The 21,356-nt window shown below is 42.1% G+C and overlaps 1 protein-coding gene across 1 annotated transcript; it reads right to left on the bottom strand.

Annotated features, from left to right (window-relative positions):
• Positions 397-902, bottom strand: LOC109231436. The gene is made up of 2 exons (XM_019397099.1): positions 579-902; positions 397-492 (listed from the first exon to the last, which is right to left on the bottom strand). Exons 1-2 carry the CDS (start codon positions 900-902, stop codon positions 397-399), a joined length of 420 nt encoding a protein of 139 aa, XP_019252644.1.

Genomic DNA, 21,356 nt, shown 5'->3' with positions numbered 1-21,356 from the left:
TTTTATCAGTTGAACATGAACTATTAGAGAAAAACGATTATAAAAAAAATTATTAACAACTTTGTATCTCAAAAAATTAGAAAAATGGACTTCAATAAACATAACTTATAATATTTTTTTTTAAAAAAAATTTAGGCCCCATATTAAACTATGGCTTTAGGTACCGTATGTGCTTGAGCCACTCCTGTCTCTATTCCACCACCAATCACCTTTGTGGCCCTCGGAGAAATCCTTTGTGACCCCTAACACCGCTCTAGCAGCTTTCCTAATGCAGTTTAATGTCAAGGTCCACATACTACTCGCGTCCCCACAACTCCCCCAAGCTCCTATATCTAACGACTTCTGCCCCAATTCCTGAGCTTTGTGCTCAGTCAAGGCTCCCCACTTCATCTAAGATTAACCAAACACCGTTCTCTTCTTCTTCTCCCACTTAATCTCCAAGTCCATAACCAAGAGCATATGTTGGGTCGAAAGCCACTCACTCGGAATAACCTGCAATCAGTGCATAGGCCTTTATCCCTCTTCCTGCAGAGTAAGTAGTCAATCTAAGTCTTGGACACCACGCTCCGAAACGTGACCAAATGGTCCTCCCTTTTCTGAAAACACGAGTCAGCTAGCACCAAATCAAAGGCTCTAGCAAAATCCAGCAACGAAGTACCACCTTTATTCCTAACTCCAAAATCGAACCCACCATGCACATCATCATAATCCCTAGTCATCTCCCCAATATGACCATTAAAACCACCTCCTATGAAAATTTTGTCGGAGTACGGAATACCACGCACCGCCTCATCTAAATCCTCCCACAATTTCCTCTTGAACTCCTCTACCAAGCCCGCTTGCAGTGCGTATACACTAACCACGCTTAAAGTGAGCCCACCAACCACTAGCTTAATAGCCATCAATCTATCGTTCACCCTCTTAACATCAACCACCAACTCCCTAAGATCCCTGCCTACTAAGATACCTACCCCGTTCTTGCCCCTAGTACCCCCAACACCCCCTTAGTACCCACAATTTATACCCGTTAACCTTACGTGCCCTAGTACCCACCCATCTAGTCTCCTGGACACACGCTATATTGATCCTCATCTTCTGGAGAATCTTTCATAGTTTTAGTCCATATGAATTTCAAAAATGACCTCGACCCTCTCGAGTTGGGGTTTAAACGATACCAAAACAGGATTCAAGGTATTTAAAATTTCTTTCGTTACGAATTTTATCAACCATTTGTTGATTTGCATTTCTATGTCTACTAGTCTTAATGTACATGCGTTGCGGGTGTTCTTCGTGTTGATAAAAACAAATTTTAAAAACAGCAAATACTAATATTTATTGGTTAGAAAAGGTAGAATGTAAAACTGACCGTCTATTTGCGTAAAATCCCTATTTTTCAATCAAAACAATTGAATTATATTTATTGCGTCCTAATAGAACTATGTTTTTTTAACGTCCTAACTGTTAATATAATTGAATTATAGTTAACAATTTAAATAAGAAAATGACTTATGTAAGTCAAAAAATTCTTGATTTTGTATTCCTAAATATTAGAAGTTCCTACATAATTTAAAAAGGAAAGAAAATTTTAGTTGATTTTAAAGTCCTAAAAATTAGAAAAATTATTTAATTACGATTTTGTCTAGTGTGAAACCTATTTTAAAACTATTTCAAAGTCTTAGTCTTAGTGTATGTGCTTTGCACATGTACCCATAGCAATATTATATAACTTTAAAAAAATCACATTATTACTTTGTTATAACGTATTTGAGTTATAAAATTAAAAGTAAAGGAAAAAGTGTAAGCTCCAAAAAAATTGATAAGTGATTATGTATATTTTAAAATTGACTATCGTTGGTTTACTATTTATAACATATAACTTAATACATTATAGTTAAATATTTTCAAATCACAAAAGAAAGGAAGAGAAGTAGAGAAGCATACCTAGAAGGGCTGATGGATGTATGTGTTCAGATACTTTCAAACGTGATGAATCCTCTTTTAATCCAAATTCTTAAATGGCTTAATCTTTTTTCTAAAAGAAAATTGAATAGAATGGGATAAAAAAAGGAAAATACATTAGCCTAAATTTTGAAAGATGCTATTCGATAAGAAAGGAAAACTGAATATTAGACACAAATCTTAACCAACGTAATCTTGTTTTCTTAAAGAAATTGAATTGGATGGTCAATAAGAAAAAAAAAGAGAGGCTTAAATGGAAAATAATTCTTCCAAAGCAATATAAAAGCATCAAAAACAAAAATAACAACAAACCAAAACAAGAAAAGACTACCAAAGCTTACAATATTATTCTAAAGAACTGTTGGCGACTAATTTTAGCCCTCCTTTTTCCTAATCAATTTCTCTATACTTCCTAATTCTTAATAATTACTAAATATATTTGACATATTTTTATCCAAAATATTTGTTATATTTTTCTAGCCTCAAGATTTTTAAAATAAAACATAATTATTAGCCTAATATAATTTAGCATAATTATTTATTGTAATTATATCGTTATTATTATTATAGTTACTTAATCATCATCATATTATTATCTAATGCAATGCATCGTAATAATTAATACAAGCATTATTTTCCAATTATAATTTATTTCTCTATTTCTATTCTATATATAAATGCATAAATACTAAATATTAATTTCTACAACAATATAATATAATATATTTTATTATAAATTATTAGAAATATGGAAGCATAGTAAAATTTAAAGTGAAAAGGACTTTTAAATGTAAATTGGATCATCTTGGTAAAGTTCAATGTTATTTAAGAAGGGCCAATTCTTATAATATATATTCTAGATTTCTTACCCAAAAAGAGGAAAAAATTAGACCAAAATAGCCCAAATCGGAGGCCCATACCTACCAGACCATCTACTCTATTCTACCTCCATGTATGCGCCACATAAGATCCATGTTAGCGACACCTAAGCTCCCAACAACTAAAAACACACGCCTAACACATGCCCTCCTCATCCCTTCACACTTTGACCCCACATCTTGCCACGTGGATTCATCTGATCAAGTTAATTTTAAATTAATGATCAAGATCATTTTCTTATATCTTCTAGAGAATTCCAAATAAATGCTTGCTTTATTTATTTTATTATAGGTTATTTACTTATGCCAGGATTAATATCAGCCATTAGATGCATCTAATCCAACGGTTGGATTTCTTCCTAAAATTAAAATCAAATTTGACTAGGGTTCCATCTCTTTCCCTCTTTCAAAGAAAACAACGTGTCTTTTTTTCTCTGCCATGGCAGAGGGTTTTGGCTCTTTCTCTTTTCTTAGCAAAATTTGACTCCCATATCTTATAATCAGAAATTTGTGTGGCCACTCTAAGGAAATTCTCTCCAAACTCAAAGAAATTTGACCGAAGAATTCAAAATTCATTTGCCATTTACAATGAAGTTGACAAAGGTAAAAAGGGTTCTCTTTTTCATCTCTTAAAAAATTCGGCAACCGAATCCCTGCTCCTTTGCCCATATCGTCCTTTGCTTCCTGCTACACAACATTTCAAACGGTTCTTTAGCCGTTTGAAATCCTAACCCTTCAATAATCCCGCCCAAATTAACCCTAGACGAACCCTAGATCGTCTCCTATAAATAGGAGTGTTGGTGACAATTTCGGGGATATGAAAAAAGCCATCACTCTTACTCTCTAAAAACTACAGTTCTCTACTTATTTTTACCCCCCTAAGATACTCTCAGAATTTTCGACTTGCTCTCCCTTACCTCTGTCGTTCCCAGTTGTGATTGAGGTGGTGTTTCGAGTTTGTCAATCCGAATCCGAAGATTTGAGTAGCCGCTAAAAATCGCTCCAGTTTGTTGCACTACAAAAGGTCGATTATTTTTTTTCGTTCTCCTTCTTTTAGATTGTGCAATTTCAGATGAATCCATGTTTCAGTGTTTGCTTGTGAAAATACCGCTTTCGGTTTTATTTTTTTTCTTTTCTGTGTTAGACATCATGACTTTAAGTTTTCAACAAGCTTTGTTAAGCCGTTAACTCAAGTTTTTCATTCTGTGTTAATTGCTTTTTTTTTTTTTAGAAATCATGTTTTAAGAAATTAATTTTATAAAAAAGATCATGTTTTAGTTACTAACTATATAGCAGAAACCATGTGATAAGAATCTCCTTCCTTTGCTAGTTGAAGTGTTGAATTTAGCTATTATTTGTGTAGTAGAAAACGTGTTTTCTTAGGACTAATTATGGACTATGAGAAAATGTATGTGGAAAGTTAGATCCAAAATTTCTTTTAATTATCTTAATGCCTCACAACCACGATTTTATCACCTCATTTATTAAGCATGGAAATTGTATAGCTAAAAACAATTTCTGTAGTAAGGAATGAAAGTAACTGGTCGTTTTGCTTTCTAGAATCCCGTTCTCCTAAATAAGACTTTCCGTACTTACTTTACTGATTTATGACTTGCAGGGAGGGTTGGTTCGGGATTTGGAAGAGTTTGGGTTGAAATCGGAACACTAGGTTCCTTAAGGTTGGCTTAAAAGGCCAAGTTTGACTTCGGTCAATGTTTTGAGTAAACGACCTCGGATCAGGATTTGAAGGTTCCAACAGGCTCGTATGATGATTTCGGACTTGAGCGTATGTCCGGATCGGGTTTTGGATGACCCGAGAGCGTTTTGGCGCCTAATAGTGAAAGTTGATTCGTTAAGGATTTTGAAGTTCTTTAAATTTGGTTTGGAGCGGATTTTTGTGTTATCGAAGTCCGAATGAAATTCCGAGACCGGGAATAGTTCCATATTGTCATTTAAGACTTGCACGCAAAATTTGGTGTCAATCCGAGTAATATAAATACGTTTCGGCGCATTGGAGGTAGATTGAAGAACTTGAAGTTCATAAGTTTGATTCAATTGGTTTTAGGGGGTGATTCTTAGATTTAGCATTTTTTTCGGGCGTTCCGAGGGTTCGAGCGAGTCCATTTTATGATTTCAAACTTGTCGGTATGTTCGGGCGGGGCCTCGGGAGCCCCGAACGTCAATCGGACGAGGCTCGAGTTAAGTTGCAAATTTGAGAAGGAGCTGAAGCTCCAGTTCTGTCATAACCGCACCTGCGGTTGTCCAGCCGGAGGTGCGAGACCGCATGTACGACTTAACAATCGCAGAAGCGGCCCAAGGGGAGGAGCCCAGGTTCCGTAGATGTGGCTCCTCTTCCGCATAAGCGGAACCACATAAGCGGTACCCAGATTGCAGATGCGGCCCCAACTAGTGGGCCCAATTTCGCAGAAGAGGACTACCCCTCGCAGAAGCGAGACCGCAGGTGCGAAAATCGCAGAAGGCAGTGCCTTCATTTAATTCGGCAATGTGTCTTTTTTGACACATTTCATTCATTCCTTGGGCGATTTGGGAGCTTCCAAAGAGGAGATTTCAGCCTAGCATTTTGAGGTAAGCTATTTCTACTTAATGTGAGTTTAATACATAGTTTAGGGGTAGATTATACCATGTAAATTAGTGAAAATTGTGGGTTTAGAGTAAAATCTAGTGTTTTGATAAAAATAAGATTTAACCACGAAATTCGTTAGGAAATGAAGTAAAAATCATATATTCTTGATCCTTAGGTTATGGGTAACAACTTCCTTCGAAAATTTCCGGAATTCGGGCACGTGGGCCCGGGGATGAATTTTAGGAACCTTGCATTTAGGGTTGGAAAAGTACTTTAATAATTAGAATATGAACTCTTGAGCATGTATTGACTAGTTCTTACCCCATTTGATTAGCTTTGGATCGTTCAGCTCCGATTTGAGGGTTTGAGCGCATTCTTGTAACGACCCGACTGGTCGTTTTGAGCAATTGCGTCCGGTTCGGCAGTTTGAGATCACGAGTAGCTTCATATTATCTGTATCGACTTGCGTGCGCAGTCCGGGCGTAAAACCGGAAAGCTTTTACGTGAAAATATAAAAAATATAGTAACTTCTAGAGTTAAAATTTGGTTTTTAGTTGACTTTGGTCAACATTTTTTGTAAACGGACCCGGATCTGTGTTCCAACGATCCCGGGAGGTCCGTGGTAAAATATGGGACTTGGGCGTATGCCCGTAATTTAATTCCGAGGTCACTAGCCTTAGAAAATAATTTTTGAAGAAAATTATTGTGCTGGTTTTTAAATCTGTGAAATTTGGTGAGAACCGGAATTGATTTGACGTGATTTGGACGTCCGGTTGAAAAGTTAGAAAATCATGAGTTTTGAGGTTAAATTCATAGTTATTGATGTTATTTTGATGATTTGATCGCACGAGCAAGTCCGTATGATATTTTAAGACTTATGTGCATGTTTGGTTTGGAGCCCCGAGGGCTTGGGTGAGTTTCGGATAGGTTTAGGCTATGTTGCGCTTGTTTTGTATGCTTCATCGTTGTTTCTTCAAGCAAAAATGATACAACATTGAGCAAAGGAGATCCAGATTAAGTTTTTATTGAACCATTAGATCCGCATCGAAATTATGGAGCCATAGGAAAAAGAATCATCGAATTTGGACATCGTATGAGGAAGTTATGCTCATTTTCGTGTCGGGAAAAATTGCTGGTTTCTGATGTGGTCGCAAATGCGAACTTTTTCATCGCAATTGCGATGCCCAGTCCGCAAATGCAAAATTTTAGTCGCAAATGCGACTGCTGCCAGCCCTGCCTTGTTCGCAATTTGTGAGGGTTCGCAATGGGTCGCAAATGCGACATCTGAGGCCTGTTAAGTGAGATTTTTGACGGGATTTTCATGCATTTTTCAATTTTCTCAAACCCTAAACCTCCATAGGCGATTTTCCAAAGACCCAAACTTCTCCAAATCATTGGGTAAGTGTCTCTAATCAACTTCCAACTATATTTTGTGATTATATCTTAGATTTAACATCAAATTCATGAGAATCTAAAGGAAAATTTGGGGAAAATTGTGAAATCTTTCAAAAATATAAAATGATGATTTGAATGACCAAATGGTATTAGAATTAGATAATTTTTGTATGGGTGAACTCGTAGCGGAATTGGTGTTTGTTTTTTGTAAAAAATTTCGAGTTCCGAGGCGCGGGCCCGGGGAGTTGACTTTTGTTGACTTTTTTGCAAATTGTGTAAGAATTATAATTTTATTCATTGGAATTGTTTTCTCTTGCATTGTTTGATGTATTCAAGTCGTTTTTGGATAGATTGAGCCGAGCGTTGATGAATTGGTAAAAGAAAAGCTAAATTGAGTATTGAATTGGCCGGATTGAGGTAAGTATCTTGTCTAACCTTGTGTGGAGGACTTCTCCTTAGGAGTTGAGTCTTCTATGCTATTTGTAGTCTGTGCACGCGAGGTGACGAGTGTGTGCTCGGACTTATTTGTGGGAAAATTTGCCTTTAGGGTTCTTAGGTCCTTATGTTCATTATGTGGGAAGTATTCCGTTATGATTGAGTTTCCTAATTGCTTAAATACCTCTATATGCTCCATACGATGTTGTTAGCTTTCCTCTAACTCTTACTTGTTACTTGCCCCTTATTTGCCTTAATTGAAGTGATTGTTCTCCTTATTGTTTCGTTATCTCTTAATTGTGAATTCCTCTATGGCCCCGTGTATATATGCTATGTGTCCAAATTGTTGTGGTTGCCGGTGTAGTTACCACGTGCTTATTATGTCTTGTTATTTTGTTAAGGTTATTGCGCTTCTTGGTTTTTTCGTGGGTCTTACATTGTGATTGTTGTGATTCTTATTATGTACTATTTATGCTTAAATTGATGATTATTCATGTTGGACAAGACTTATGGTATTTTCTTGGTATTTGACCATTGTTGAGTATTAACTCAAGTTGGGATTTATTTTGTGAAGGTAACTGTTGGAACGAGATGGTTATAGCTGATTCCCTTGCTGGGGTGTATTTGTTTCTATTGTTGATTCCCTTGCCAGGATGTATTTGTTTATATCGTTGATTCCCTTGCCGGGATGTTATTGTTTCTACTGTTTGGGTGAGGAAAGAGTGATAAAGCACGAAGGGTGATGCCGTGCACATTTACATTATATTGATGCATATGGTGAGGAAGAGTGATAAAGCACGAAGGGTGATGCCGTGCACATTTACATTTATATTGATGCATATGGTGAGGAAGAGAGATAAAGCACGAAGGGTGATGTCATGCACATTTATATTATTCATATGGTGAGGAAGAGTGATAAAGCACGAAGGGTGATGCCGTACACATTTATATTATTCGTATCTTGAGGAAGAGTGATAAAGCACGAAGGGTGATGCCGCGCACATTTACATTGATATTGATTGCATGGTGAGGATTGAGAGTTAAAGCACGAAGGGTGATGCCGTGCACTTTCTGTTTGCTGTGTTTATTTGTTGTTGTCAAATAAAGTGTTTTAACTGTTTAGATTCCTTTACTGCTGTGATCCTTTGTGTTGGAACCCTTAGTGTTTTCAATACCTCGCCGTATTTATCTATATATATATATATATATATATATATATATCAATACTTCAAATTTCAATAATTGTTAAATTTTTAATTCAATTAGTTTCTCAATTAAATTTCCTTAAATCGTCTGAGATTGTATTTTACTTAAAAAGGAAATTCTACTAAGTTGTAATTTATTAAATCCCATGTTAAAGGTAATAATTCATTCGATATTGTATTTTAATTGAAAATGGTACTGTCTTATTCAAATAATTTCTAAAAATAACTTCATCTTTTCTTGCTGAGTTCCTAATTGGTTTGGAAGCTATACTCTACTTTATGTTATGTAAATGAGACTCCTTGAACATCTTAATTTTATTAGTTATGGATCCTATGTACTGAGTAATATGAGAACGTTGTTGTGCAAAGTGAGATAGAAATACGTGGGCACAAGGTGCCGGGTGTGCTAAAAGTTTGGTAATTGAGGTTATGATATGAGACATCGAGTTTGAGATGGCTGGAATTGTGCATCAGAAATGATATGATTTATTGAGCAGACATCGCATTCCTTATTTGAGTACATTTTTACTTGTCTGAGCTCCAGCTAGGTTGGTGTTAATTTACTTGGTTATCTTTAGTTTCCATCCGTGTTTCCCTTTATTGTTTCTACTGATTGTAGTTTGTTCTCTCCCTGTTGTTGATATTACTTTGTTATCTTTATGTTGATAGTTTATTATCATATCCTGTTCAATTTATTTGACCAGTAGGTCTCTGGACTGTTCCTCGTCACTACTCCACCGAGGTTAGTCTTGATACTTACTGGGCACCGCTGTGGTGTGCTCATACTACACTTCTGTATATTTTTGTGTGCAGATCCAGGTATTCGATCGATTGTAGCTGTGCGGGTCGTTGCGGTGGAGACTCAAGGTAAACCTGCTGTAGCGTTCGCAGGTCTCAGAGTCTCCTTCAATAGTACTTATTTCCATGTGTTCCTATTGTTTCGGAACAATGATGTACTTATTTTGTATAACTACTCTTAGAAAGGCTTATGACTTGTACCACCGGTTTTGGAAATTGTAATTTGTTCAGAGTAATTTAATTTAAAGTTAGTAAATATCAATGTTATTTTAGTTAATGTTAGGCTTACCTAGTTTAGAGACTAGGTGCCATCACGACTCCTTCGGAGGGATTTTTGGATCGTGACAAGTGGTATCAGATCTCTAGGTTCATAGGTGCTACGAGTCATAGGCAGGTTAAGTAGAGTCTTGCGGATCGGTACGGAGACGCCTGTACTTATCTTCGAGAGGCTACAGAACTATTAGGATAATCTCACATTCTTTCATTCCTTATCGTACGATATTGATTCAGCTCGAAGCATATAACTTATGTTCCTTTATATCCATTCGTGTGTAATATTACGCTCTCGGTGTCCGCTGTGCGCCAGTGGTTCGTGATGCCACAGACAGGCTACGAGGGAGTCAGGGATGCTCAGACATTTTCTCAACGTGTCGTCCAGACTGGAGATACAGAGGTATTGAGAGATTATTCAGTTGTTTATATGGAGGCGCAGCGGAAGCGTGGTGGGTGTTGATTGAGGATAGTTGGCGGTATTGGAGTACCTTGTGATTTGTGTTGTACGAGCTGTGAAGGTTAGTTCTGCGGATCATCATACGTTGTTTTCTATGGCTTTACGCCAAGTGAAGGAGTCCATCAGCGGCATTCGGATTGCATAGTCATACTTATGTCAGTTTTGGCCTGAGGTATATGTATATGTGGTATTGGTAGGTTCCCAGAATTTGTATATGACTAAGGTCTGAGATCTTGCATGTCACGATCCCAACCCCGATCGTGATGGCGCCCAACACACTGCTAGGCAAGCCCGACCAATTAACAACCTTAACCCAATTCATTATACAGTTCATTATTAGCTAACACAATTAAATTACCAAATCAGCATATCAGAAGTCTGAAATAAGAGTTAATTGTGCGGAAATTCAAATAGCAATACTACTACATAGCCCAGAAGATCCGGTGTCACAAGTCTGAGCCTCTAATATATAAGTACCAACTTAATACATAGCAATCTAGAAAATGCGGAGGAAACAAGAAGATAAAAGGGAGAGATCAGGACTGCGGACGCCAATGCAGCTACCTCGATGCTCCCGGATATGCGCTGCCTAACTGAAAATCCTCAACAGCCTCAGATGCACCTGGATCTGCACGCAAGGTGCAGGGAGTAATGTGAGTACTCCGACCCAGTGAGTAATAAACATAAATAAAGGCTGAGAATAAGAAATCCTAGATAAACACATTTTAATCTATAATACAGCAGTATAAACCCAATAGTATGAAATCAATAAACCAATGAAGTAGAAACATGGCAAAGCTACAACGGATAAGCAAAATAGATGATAACTAAATAAAGGAATGCAGCACAAAGTACGGTACTCTCTAGTACCCGCTGCGGCGTGCAGCCCGATCCATTTATTTATCGTCGACGACGCTGACTGGGGGTGTGCAAACTCCGGGAGGGGCCCCTTACGCCCCAAGCGCAATATCAAGCCATCTCGTGGCATCAGCTAGGCCCTCGGCCTGATATCAATATCAATATAATACTGCTGCGGCGCGCAGCCCTATCCATACTCAGTCCAGAAATCACATAAGCCCCTCGGGCCATAGTAAAATAGTAGTTCTCAGCCCAAAACATCATTAGAAATATCATTTAAGTTTCAAATCTGAGTAAAAGTGGTTGAGTTTGTAAAAACAGTATAAACAATAGGACTGAGTTCAAGTAATATGTCAAAACAGTGAGAAAACAATGATAGCAATACCCGAAGGGTTCAAATAGTTGGCACGAGCCCAAAAATGACAATTAGTCACAAAAAATGATGATATCAAATAAGCTTCAATCAACTACGCGGTAAAAACATCACTCGGGATGGACCAAGTCCAAATCCCCAATAGTAATCGACCCCGCGCTCATCATCAAGCGCGTGTCTCACCTCAATATAGCACTACGATGTGCAAATCCGGGGTTTCAAACCCTCAGGACATCATTTACATTCATTACTCACCTCAAGCCGGCCAAAACTCTAGCTCGCTATGTCCTTGCCTCTCAAATCGGCCTCCTCGCTCGTCGAATCTGACCAAAACCAGAGCGAATACGTCACAATATACTAAAGGAACAAAATCTAATGGAAAACAATCGAAAAATATCAAAAATCCCGAAATTAGCAAAACCCGAGCCCCGGGCCCACTTCTCGAAACTCAGAAATTTTCACATCATCAGACTCCTTATCTCCCCACGAGTTTATACATATCAAAAACACAAGAATCGGAGTTCAATTGACCTTTCAAATCCCCAATTTTTGCTCTCTTAAGTTCAAGCCCTAACCACCATTTTTAGTCCATAAATTCCTTAATTTTTCAGTCTTAATTCATGAAATATCATCATGGAATTGTGTTTTGAGGTCCAAAATCCTTACCTTATCAAAGCTCCTTGAAGTCCCTCTTCAAAATCGCCCACAATTCTCCAAGTCCGAAGTTAGAAATGAAAAACCCTTCAAAATTCGCGAAGAAGAACCTTTTATACCTTCTGCCCAGACCAAATCGCATCTGCGGTCAATTACCCGCTTCTGCGGAAATATTCCGCGTCTGCGGAGGACTCATTAAAACTCCGCCTACCGCATCTGCGGTCCAGTAGCTGCATCTGCGGCTCCGCAGGTGCGGCCCTTCTTCCGCATCTGCGGCTCCAGGCCTTCCTCAGCCCCTCCGCTTCTGCGATACCAAACCCGCATCTGCAATACCGCACCTGCGGTCCCCAAACCGCAGGTGCGAAAATACCAGAAGCAGCAGGATCTGCAACTTTGCACAAGTCCAAAACTTCCCGTTAACCATCCGAAACTACCCCGAGGCCCCCGGGACCTCAACCAAAAGCACCATCACATCCTAAAACATCATCCAAACTTGTTCCAATCATCAAAACACCTCAAACAACACCAAAATCATCAAATTGCATCGCATTCAAGGCTAAGTTCTTCTAAAACTTCCGAAACACGCATTTGATCAAAAACCCAACCAAATCACCTCCGAATGACCTGAAATTTTACACACACATCCCAAATCACATAACAAAGCTACAGCAACTCTCGGAATTCCATTCCGACCCTCGGATCTAAATCTCACCTATCAACCGGAATTCGCCAAAATACCAATTTCGCCAATTCAAGCCTAATTCTACACCGGACCTCCAAAACCACACCCGATCACACTCCTAAGCCACAAATCACCTCCCGAAGCTAACCGAACCATCGGAATTCACATCCGAGCCCTCTAACTCATAAGTCAACGTCCGGTTGACTTTTTCAACTTAAGCCTTCTTAGAAGAGACTAAGTGTCTCATTTCTTTACCAATTCCACTCCAACCACAACCAAATCAACTCGACCACATAAGACACGGATAATGAAGCATAAAGAAGCAGAAATAGAGGAAAATGGAGCGGTAACTCATGAGACGACGGGTCGGGTCGTCATATCCTCCCCAACTTAAACAAACGCTCGTCCTCGAGCGAGTCAAGAAACATACCTGAAGCCTCAAATAGGTGAGGGTATCTGCTCCGCATCTCCCGCTCAGACTACCAGGTAGCCTCCTCCATGGGCCGACCTCTCCACTGCACCTTCACTGAAGCTATATCCTTCGACCTCAACTTTCGAACCTAACGACCCAAAATAGCCACTGGCTCCACATCAAAGGTCAAATCATCATCCAACTGAACCATGCTGAAGTCCAACACATGAGACGGGTCCCCAACATACTTCCGGAGCATAGAAACATGGAATATCGGATGCACACTCGACAAGCTGGGTGGCAAAGCAAGCATATAAGCCACCTCCCCAATCCTCCTAAGTACCTCAAAAGGCCCAATGAACCGCGACTCAACTTCCCTTTCTTTCCAAATCTCATAACACCCTTCATGGGCGAAACCTTCAGCAAGACCTTTTCACCAACAATGAAAGACACATATCGAACCTTCTGGTCTGCATAACTCTTCTGAACCAAATCTGTCCCCAATACCCTAGCCTCGCCGGGCTCGAACCAACCAACTGGAGATCTACATCGTCTCCCATACAAGGCCTCATACGGTGCCATCTGAATGCTGGATTGATAGCTGTTGTTGTAGGCAAACTCTGCAAGTGGCAAAAACTCATCCCATGAACCTCCAAAATCAATGACACAAGCACGCAACATGTCCTCCAATATCTGGATGGTACGCTCGGACTATCCGTCCGTCTGAGGATGAAATGCTGTGCTCAACTCCACCTGAGTATCCAACTCTCTCTGCACGGCTCTCCAAAACTGCGAAGTAAACTGAGTACCTCTATCTGAGATGATAGAAACTGGAACACCATGCAACCGAACAATCTCCCAGGATATAAATCCCTGCCAGCCGCTCTGAAGAATAGGTAGTACACACAGGAATGAAGTGCGCGGACTTGGTCAGCCGATCAACAATCACCCAAATAGCATCAAATTTCTTCAAAGTCCGAGGAAGTCCAACAACAAAGTCCATAGTAATCCTCTCCCACTTCCACTCGGGAATATCCATATGCTGCAAGCCACCAGGTCTCTGATGCTCATATTTCACCTGTTGACAATTGAGACACCGAGCCACAAATCCCACAATATCTTTCTTCATTCTTCTCCACCAGTAGTGCTGCCTCAAATCCTGATACATCTTCGCGGAACCCGGATGAATAGAATACCGCGAGCTATGGGCCTCCTCCAAAATCAACTCTCTAAGCCCATCCACATTGGGCACACAGATCCGGCCCTGCATCCTCAACACACCATCATCACCAATGGTCACATCTCTGGCATCGCCATGCTGAACTCTGTCCTTAAGGACAAGCAAGTGCGGATCATCATATTGGCGCTCTCTGATGCGATCATACAAGGAAGACCGAGAAACCACACAAGCCAACACTTGACTGGGCTCCGAAATATCTAGTCTCACAAACCGATTGGCCAAATCCCGAACATCAACTGCAAGGGGTCTCTCCCCAACTGGAATGTATGCCAAACTCCCCATACTCACTGCCTTTCGGCTCAAAGCATCGGCTACGTTGGCCTTTCCCAGATGATACAGAATAGTAATATCATAATCCTTAAGTAACTCTAGCCATCTCCGCTGTCTCAAATTAAGATCCTTTTGCTTGAACAAATGCTGAAGACTGCGATGATCAATGAATACCTCACAAGATACGCCATACAAGTAGTGCCTCCAAATCTTCAGTGCATGAACTATGACAGCCAACTCCAAGTCATGAACAAGGTAGTTCTTCTCATGGGGCTTCAACTGACGAGAAGCATAAGCAATAACTCTGCCCTCCTGCATCAATACACAACCAATCCCAACTCTCGAAGCATCACAATATACGGTATATGAACCTGAAGCTGACGGCAAAACCAATACTGGAGCTGTAGTCAAAGCTGTCTTGAGCTTCTGAAAGCTCTCCTCACACTCGTCCGACCATACAAATGAAGCACCCTTCTGAGTCAACTTGGTCAAGGGCGATGCAATGGATGAAAATCCCTGAACAAATCGGCGGTAATAGCCTGCCAACCCAAGAAAGCTGCGAATCTCTGTGGCTGAGGACGGCCTAGGCCAACTCTGAACCGCCTCTATCTTCTTTGGGTCAACCTAAATACCCTCGCTGGACACCACGTGTCCCAAGAAAGCCACTAAACTAAGCCAAAACTCACACTTGGAGAACTTTGCATACAACTTCTCCTCCCTCAATCTCTGCAATACAACTCGCAAATGCTCCGCGTGCTCCTCCTGACTACGCGAGTACACCAGAATGTCATCAATGAAAACAATAACGAACGAATCCAGATAAGGCCGAAATACACTGTTCAACAAATGCATGAACGCTGCTGGGGCATTGGTCAGCCCGAAAGACATGACAAGAAACTCATAGTGACCATATCTAGTTCTGAAAGCGGTCTTAAGAATATCTGAATCCCTGATCTTCAACTGGTGATAACCTGAACGGAGGTCAATCTTGGAGAACACCCTCGCTCCCTGAAGCTGGTCAAATAAATCATCAATGCGAGACAGGGGATACTTGTTCTTAATTGTTACCTTGTTCAATTGCCTATAATCGATGCACATTCTCATTGTGCCATCCTTCTTCTTCACAAACAGAACTGGCACACCCCAAGGTGACACACTAGCCCGAATGAACCCCTTATCTAGGAGTTCCTGAAGCTGCTCCTTCAATTCTTTCAACTCAGCTGGTGCCATACGATATGGCGGAATAGAGTTGGGCTGAGTGCCCGGCACCAGGTCAATACCAAAATCAATGTCCCTGTCCGGTGGCATGCCCGGCAGGTCTATAGGAAATACATCGGGAAAATCCCTCACCACTGGAACGGAATCAATACTAGGAGCCTCAACTCCAACATCCCTCACAAAAGCAAGATACGAGAGGCAACCCTTCCCAACCATACGATGGGCCTTCAAGAAGGAAATCACTCTACTAGGAACATAGTCAGTCACACCACGCCACTCGATCCGCGGTACACCCGGCATAGCCAAAGTGACTGTCTTAGCATGACAGTCTAGAATAGCATGACACGGAGATAGCCAATCCATGCCCAAAATAACATCGAAGTCCACCATGCTCAATAGCAATAGATCAACTCGGGTCTCCAAACCCCAATAGTCACAACACATAACCGGTACACACGATCCGCGATAACAGTGTCGCCCACCGGGGTAGACACATGAACAGGTAAAGCAAGAAACTCACGGGGCGCACCCAAATGATGAGCAAAATATGAGGACACATAGGAATAGGTGGAACCGGGATCAAATAATACAGAGGCATCTCTGTGGCAGACTGAAACAATACCTGTAATGACAGCATCTGAAGCAATGGCATCTGTCCTGCCTGGAATAGCATAAAAACGAGCTTGGCCACCGCCTGATCGACCTCCCCCTCTGGGGCGACCCCTGGCTGCCTGATTTCCACCCCTGGCTGGCTGGGCGGGTGGTGAAGCAACTGGAGCAGAAGTTGAGGGCTGACCCCTCTGCTGAAGCTGACCACCACAAAGTCGAGGGCACTGCCTCCTCATGTGACCAAACTCTCCGCACTCATAACAACTACCCGGTACTGGAGATGGGGACTGAAGGGAACCCCTCGCACCGGAGTGGCTAGCAGATGCACTCGGCGCAGAAGAACCCTGAGTTGATGGGGCATGAGATGAACTCTGAGCTGGGAGGGCGCTGAGTGAAGACTGGCCCTGCTGAGACCCATGATGACCACGGCCTGAAGATGCCCCACGATACTCTGGACGGGCCGACTGAGCAGGCCTGAAAGAACGACCTCTACCATGCTGGAACTGGCCCCTCAAAGGAGCACCACTGAAACTGCCCGATCCACGAGGCCTTTTGGCCTCCCTCTCCTTTCGCTCTCGACGGCGAACTAACTCGATCTCACGAGCGATATCCACCACCTCCTTAAACGTAGCACCCAATACTCTCTCTCTAGTCATCAGAATACGGAGATGGTAGTTAAGGCCATCCACAAACCTCCGGATCCTCTCACGATCTGTCGGAATCATCCAAATAGCATGACGGCCAACTGTGAAAACCTCACCTCATACTGGGTCACGGTCATATCCCCCTGCGTCAACAACTCAAACTGTCTACGCAGCTCCTGTCTGCGGGACTGCGGTACATACTTCTCCAGGAAGAGAGCGGAGAACTGCTGCCAAGAAAGGGGTGCTGCACCGACAGGCCTACGCCTCTCAAAGTCCTCCCACCAGGTAAGAGCAGCCCCGGTAAACTGAAAGGTGGTAAATGCCACCCCACTAGCCTCAAGAATCCCTGTTGTACGGAGCATCCGCTGACACCTGTCAAGAAAACCCTGGGCATCCTGGCCCTCAGAACCACTGAATGTCGAAGGCTGGAGTCTACCAAACCTCTCAAGACGACGCTGCTCATCCTCCGGCATAACTGGAACCCTGAACTCCTGCACTGGTGCAACCGGCTGAGCTGGGGGTGCCTCTGGCGTCTGTAGTCCCTGCACTACCTGCTCAGGTGTGCGAGCAGCAGGGGTCTGGTTGCCTCCCCCGGCCTGCGAAGTAGCTGCTGCTGTAGTGGCTGAAACCGCCTGAGCCAGGCCAGTGCAAACTGTCAAAATCTGTGCCAAGGTCTCCTGAAGACCCGGAATCACGATGGGCACAGCTGGTGCCTGAACTGGTGCTGCTGGAGCCTGATCCGGAGCTGGGGCAGCTGGTGGATCAACAGGTGCTGCCCTCGCTACTCTGCCTCTGCCACGACCACGCCCGCGTCCATGGCCCCTGGTGGCCTCAGTGGGTGGTACTGGTGGTCGTCCACCTCGTCCGGTCGCTCGTGTCCTCACCATCTGTGAGAGAATAGAATAATGAAAGTTTAGTTCTCGGGTCAACAAAGTCACACGACAAGAATTTCAAGGATATGAAGTTTTTCCTAAAGGTTCTGCAGCCTCCCGAGGATAAATACAGACGTCTCCGTACCGATCCGCGAGACTCTACTAAACCGGCTCATGACTCGTGAGACCTAGTAACCTAGGCTCTGATACCAACTTGTCACGACCCCAACCCCGGTCGTGATGGCGCCCAACACACTGCTAGGCAAGCCCGACCAATTAACAACCTTAACCCAATTCATTATACAGTTCATTATTAGCTAACACAATTAAATTACCAAATCAGCATATCAGAAGTCTGAAATAAGAGTTAATTGTGCGGAAATTCAAATAGCAATACTACTACATAGCCCAGAAGATCCAGTGTCACAAGTCTGAGCCTCTAATACATAAGTACCAACCTAATACATAGCAATCTAGAAAATGCGGAGGAAACAAGAAGATAAAAGGGAGAGATCAGGACTGCGGACGCCAATGCAGCTACCTCAATGCTCTCGGATATGCGCTGCCTAACTGAAAATCCTCAACAGCCTCAGATGCACCTGGATCTGCACGCAAGGTGCAGGGAGTAATGTGAGTACTCCGACCCAGTGAGTAATAAACATAAATAAAGGCTGAGAATAAGAAATCCTGGATAAACACATTTTAATCTATAATAGAGCAGTTTAAACCCAGTAGTATGAAATTAATAAACCAATGAAGTAGAAACATGGCAAAGCTACAACGGATAAGCAAAATAGATGATAACTAAATGAAGGAATGCAGCACAAAGTACGGTACTCTCTAGTACCTGCTGCGGCGTGCAGCCCGATCCATTTATTTATCGTCGACGACGCTGACTGGGGGTGTGCAAACTCCGGGAGGGGCCCCTTACGCCCCAAGCGCAATATCAAGCCATCTCGTGGCATCAGCTAGGCCCTCGGCCTGATATCAATATCAATATAATACTGCTGCGGCGCGCAGCCCTATCCATACTCAGTCCAGAAATCACATAAGCCCCTCGGGCCATAGTAAAATAGTAGTTCTCAGTCCAAAACATCATTAGAAATACCATTTAGGTTTCAAATCTGAGTAAAAGTGGTTGAGTTTGTAAAAACAGTATAAGCAATAGGACTGAGTTCAAGTAATATGTCAAAACAGTGAGTAAATAGTGATAGGAATCCCCCGAAGGGTTCAAATAGTTGGCACGAGCCCAAATATGACAATTAGTCACAAAAAATGATGATATCAAATAAGCTTCAATCAACTACGCGGTAAAAACATCACTCGGGACGGACCAAGTCCAAATCCCCAATAGTAATCGACCCCGCGCTCATCATTAAGCGCGTGTCTCACCTCAATATAGCACTACGATGTGCAAATCCGGGGTTTCAAACCCTCAGGACATCATTTACATTCTTTACTCACCTCAAGCCGGCCAAAACACTAGCTCGCTATGCCCTTGCCTCGCAAATCGGCCTCCTCGCGCGTCGAATCTGACCAAAACCAGAGCGAATACGTCATAATATGCTAAAGGAACAAAACCCAATGGAAAACAATCGAAAAATATCAAAAATCCCAAAATTAGAAAAACCCGAGCCCCGGGCCCACTTCTCGAAACTCAGAAATTTTCACATCATTAGACTCCTTATCTCCCCACGAGTTTATACATATCAAAAACACAAGAATCGGAGTTAAATTGACCTTTCAAATCCCCAATTTTTGCTCTCTTAAGTTCAAGCCCTAACCACCATTTTTAGTCCATAAATTCCTTAATTTTTCAGTCTTAATTCATGAAATATCATCATGGAATTGTGTTTTGAGGTCCAAAATCCTTACCTTATCAAAGCTCCTTGAAGTCCCTGTTCAAAATCGCCCACAATTCTCCAAGTCCGAAGTTAGAAATGAAAAACCCTTCAAAATTCGCGAAGAAGAACCTTTTATACCTTCTGCCCAGACGAAACCGCATCTGCGGTTAATTACCCGCTTCTGCGGGACCGCTTTTGCGGAAATATTCCGCATCTGCGGAGACTCATTAAAACTCCACCTACCGCATCTGCGGCTCCGCAGGTGCGGTCCTTCTTCCGCATCTGCGGCTCCAGGCCTTCCTCAGTCCCTCCGCTTCTGCGATACCAAACCCGCATCTGGGAGACTGCACCTGCGGTCCCAAACCGCAGGTGCGAAAATACCATAAGCAGCAGGATCTGCAACTTTGCACAAGTCCAAAACTTCCCGTTAACCATCCGAAACTACCCCGAGGCCCCCGGGACCTCAACCAAAAGCACCATCACATCCTAAAACATCATCCAAACTTGTTCCAATCATCAAAACACCTCAAACAACACCAAAATCATCAAATTACATCGAATTCAAGCCTAAGTTCTTCTAAAACTTCCGAAACACGCATTTGATCAAAAATCCAACCAAATCACCTCCGAATGACCTGAAATTTTACACACACATCCCAAATCACATAACAAAGCTACAGCAACTCTCAGAATTCCATTCCGACCCTCGGATCTAAGTCTCACCTATCAACCGGAATTCGCCAAAATACCAATTTCGCCAATTCAAGCCTAATTCTACACCGGACCTCCAAAACCACATCCGATCACACTCCTAAGCCACAAATCACCTCCCGAAGCTAACCGTACCATCAAAATTCACATCCGAACCCTCTAACTCATAAGTCAACATCCGGTTGACTTTTCCAACTTAAGCCTTCTTAGAAGAGACTAAGTGTCTCATTTCTTTACCAATTCCACTCCAACCACAACCAAATCAACTCGACCATATAAGACACGGATAACGAAGCATAAAGAAGCAGAAATGGAGGAAAATGGAGCAGTAACTCATGAGACGACGGGTCGGGTCGTCACATTGCACGGGACGATGTTGGGACTTTGACTGGGATTATTGCATATCGACTATCCGATGAAATGGGCCAGCTCTGTGGTATTGGGTCAGCATAGCGATAAAGTAATTGGTCCTTTGAATAGGAAATCTCTACTGGCATTTGTGGCAGCACTCTTGTATTGGACGGTTTGTGTGACTCGGTCGAGTTGGGGAGGTGCAGTCCTGATGGCTTAGTTGTGTGCGGGCAGATCTCGGAAGGGTCTCTATGGTTTGAGAAAGGCTTGAGTTGGCTGTCTACTATGGGCGTAAGGAATATGTGGTACATTGTGACTTTCTCCTGAATAGGTATCAGAAATTAATAGAGTGTTGACCTTGTTGGCTATCATATGTGAAGGGTGTGCATTTTTGGAAGGGACCTTGAGTTTTGGTTTGCGGGTACGTGGCTAGTAGCATGGTGATTACTGGGTTTTGAGGCTTTCAGGGTTCATGTTTTGTTACGTGGCCAGAAATCCTATATGGGTGCTTCAGCAGAATAATAGGGTGTGAGTGATATATCAGCCGTTTGATTTGCGTAGTTGAGTTGGGTATGGAAATTTCGGTATTCTTGAGGTTTGGGGCTAGATGCCCTCATGAATGGACTATTTCTTG

The sequence above is a fragment of the Nicotiana attenuata genome, chromosome 8, assembly GCF_001879085.1.
Source record: "Nicotiana attenuata strain UT chromosome 8, NIATTr2, whole genome shotgun sequence".
NCBI classification, from domain to species: Eukaryota; Viridiplantae; Streptophyta; class Magnoliopsida; order Solanales; family Solanaceae; genus Nicotiana; species Nicotiana attenuata.
The sequence above is the reverse complement of the archived record's forward strand: the minus strand, read 5'-3'. Positions and strand labels throughout refer to the sequence as shown.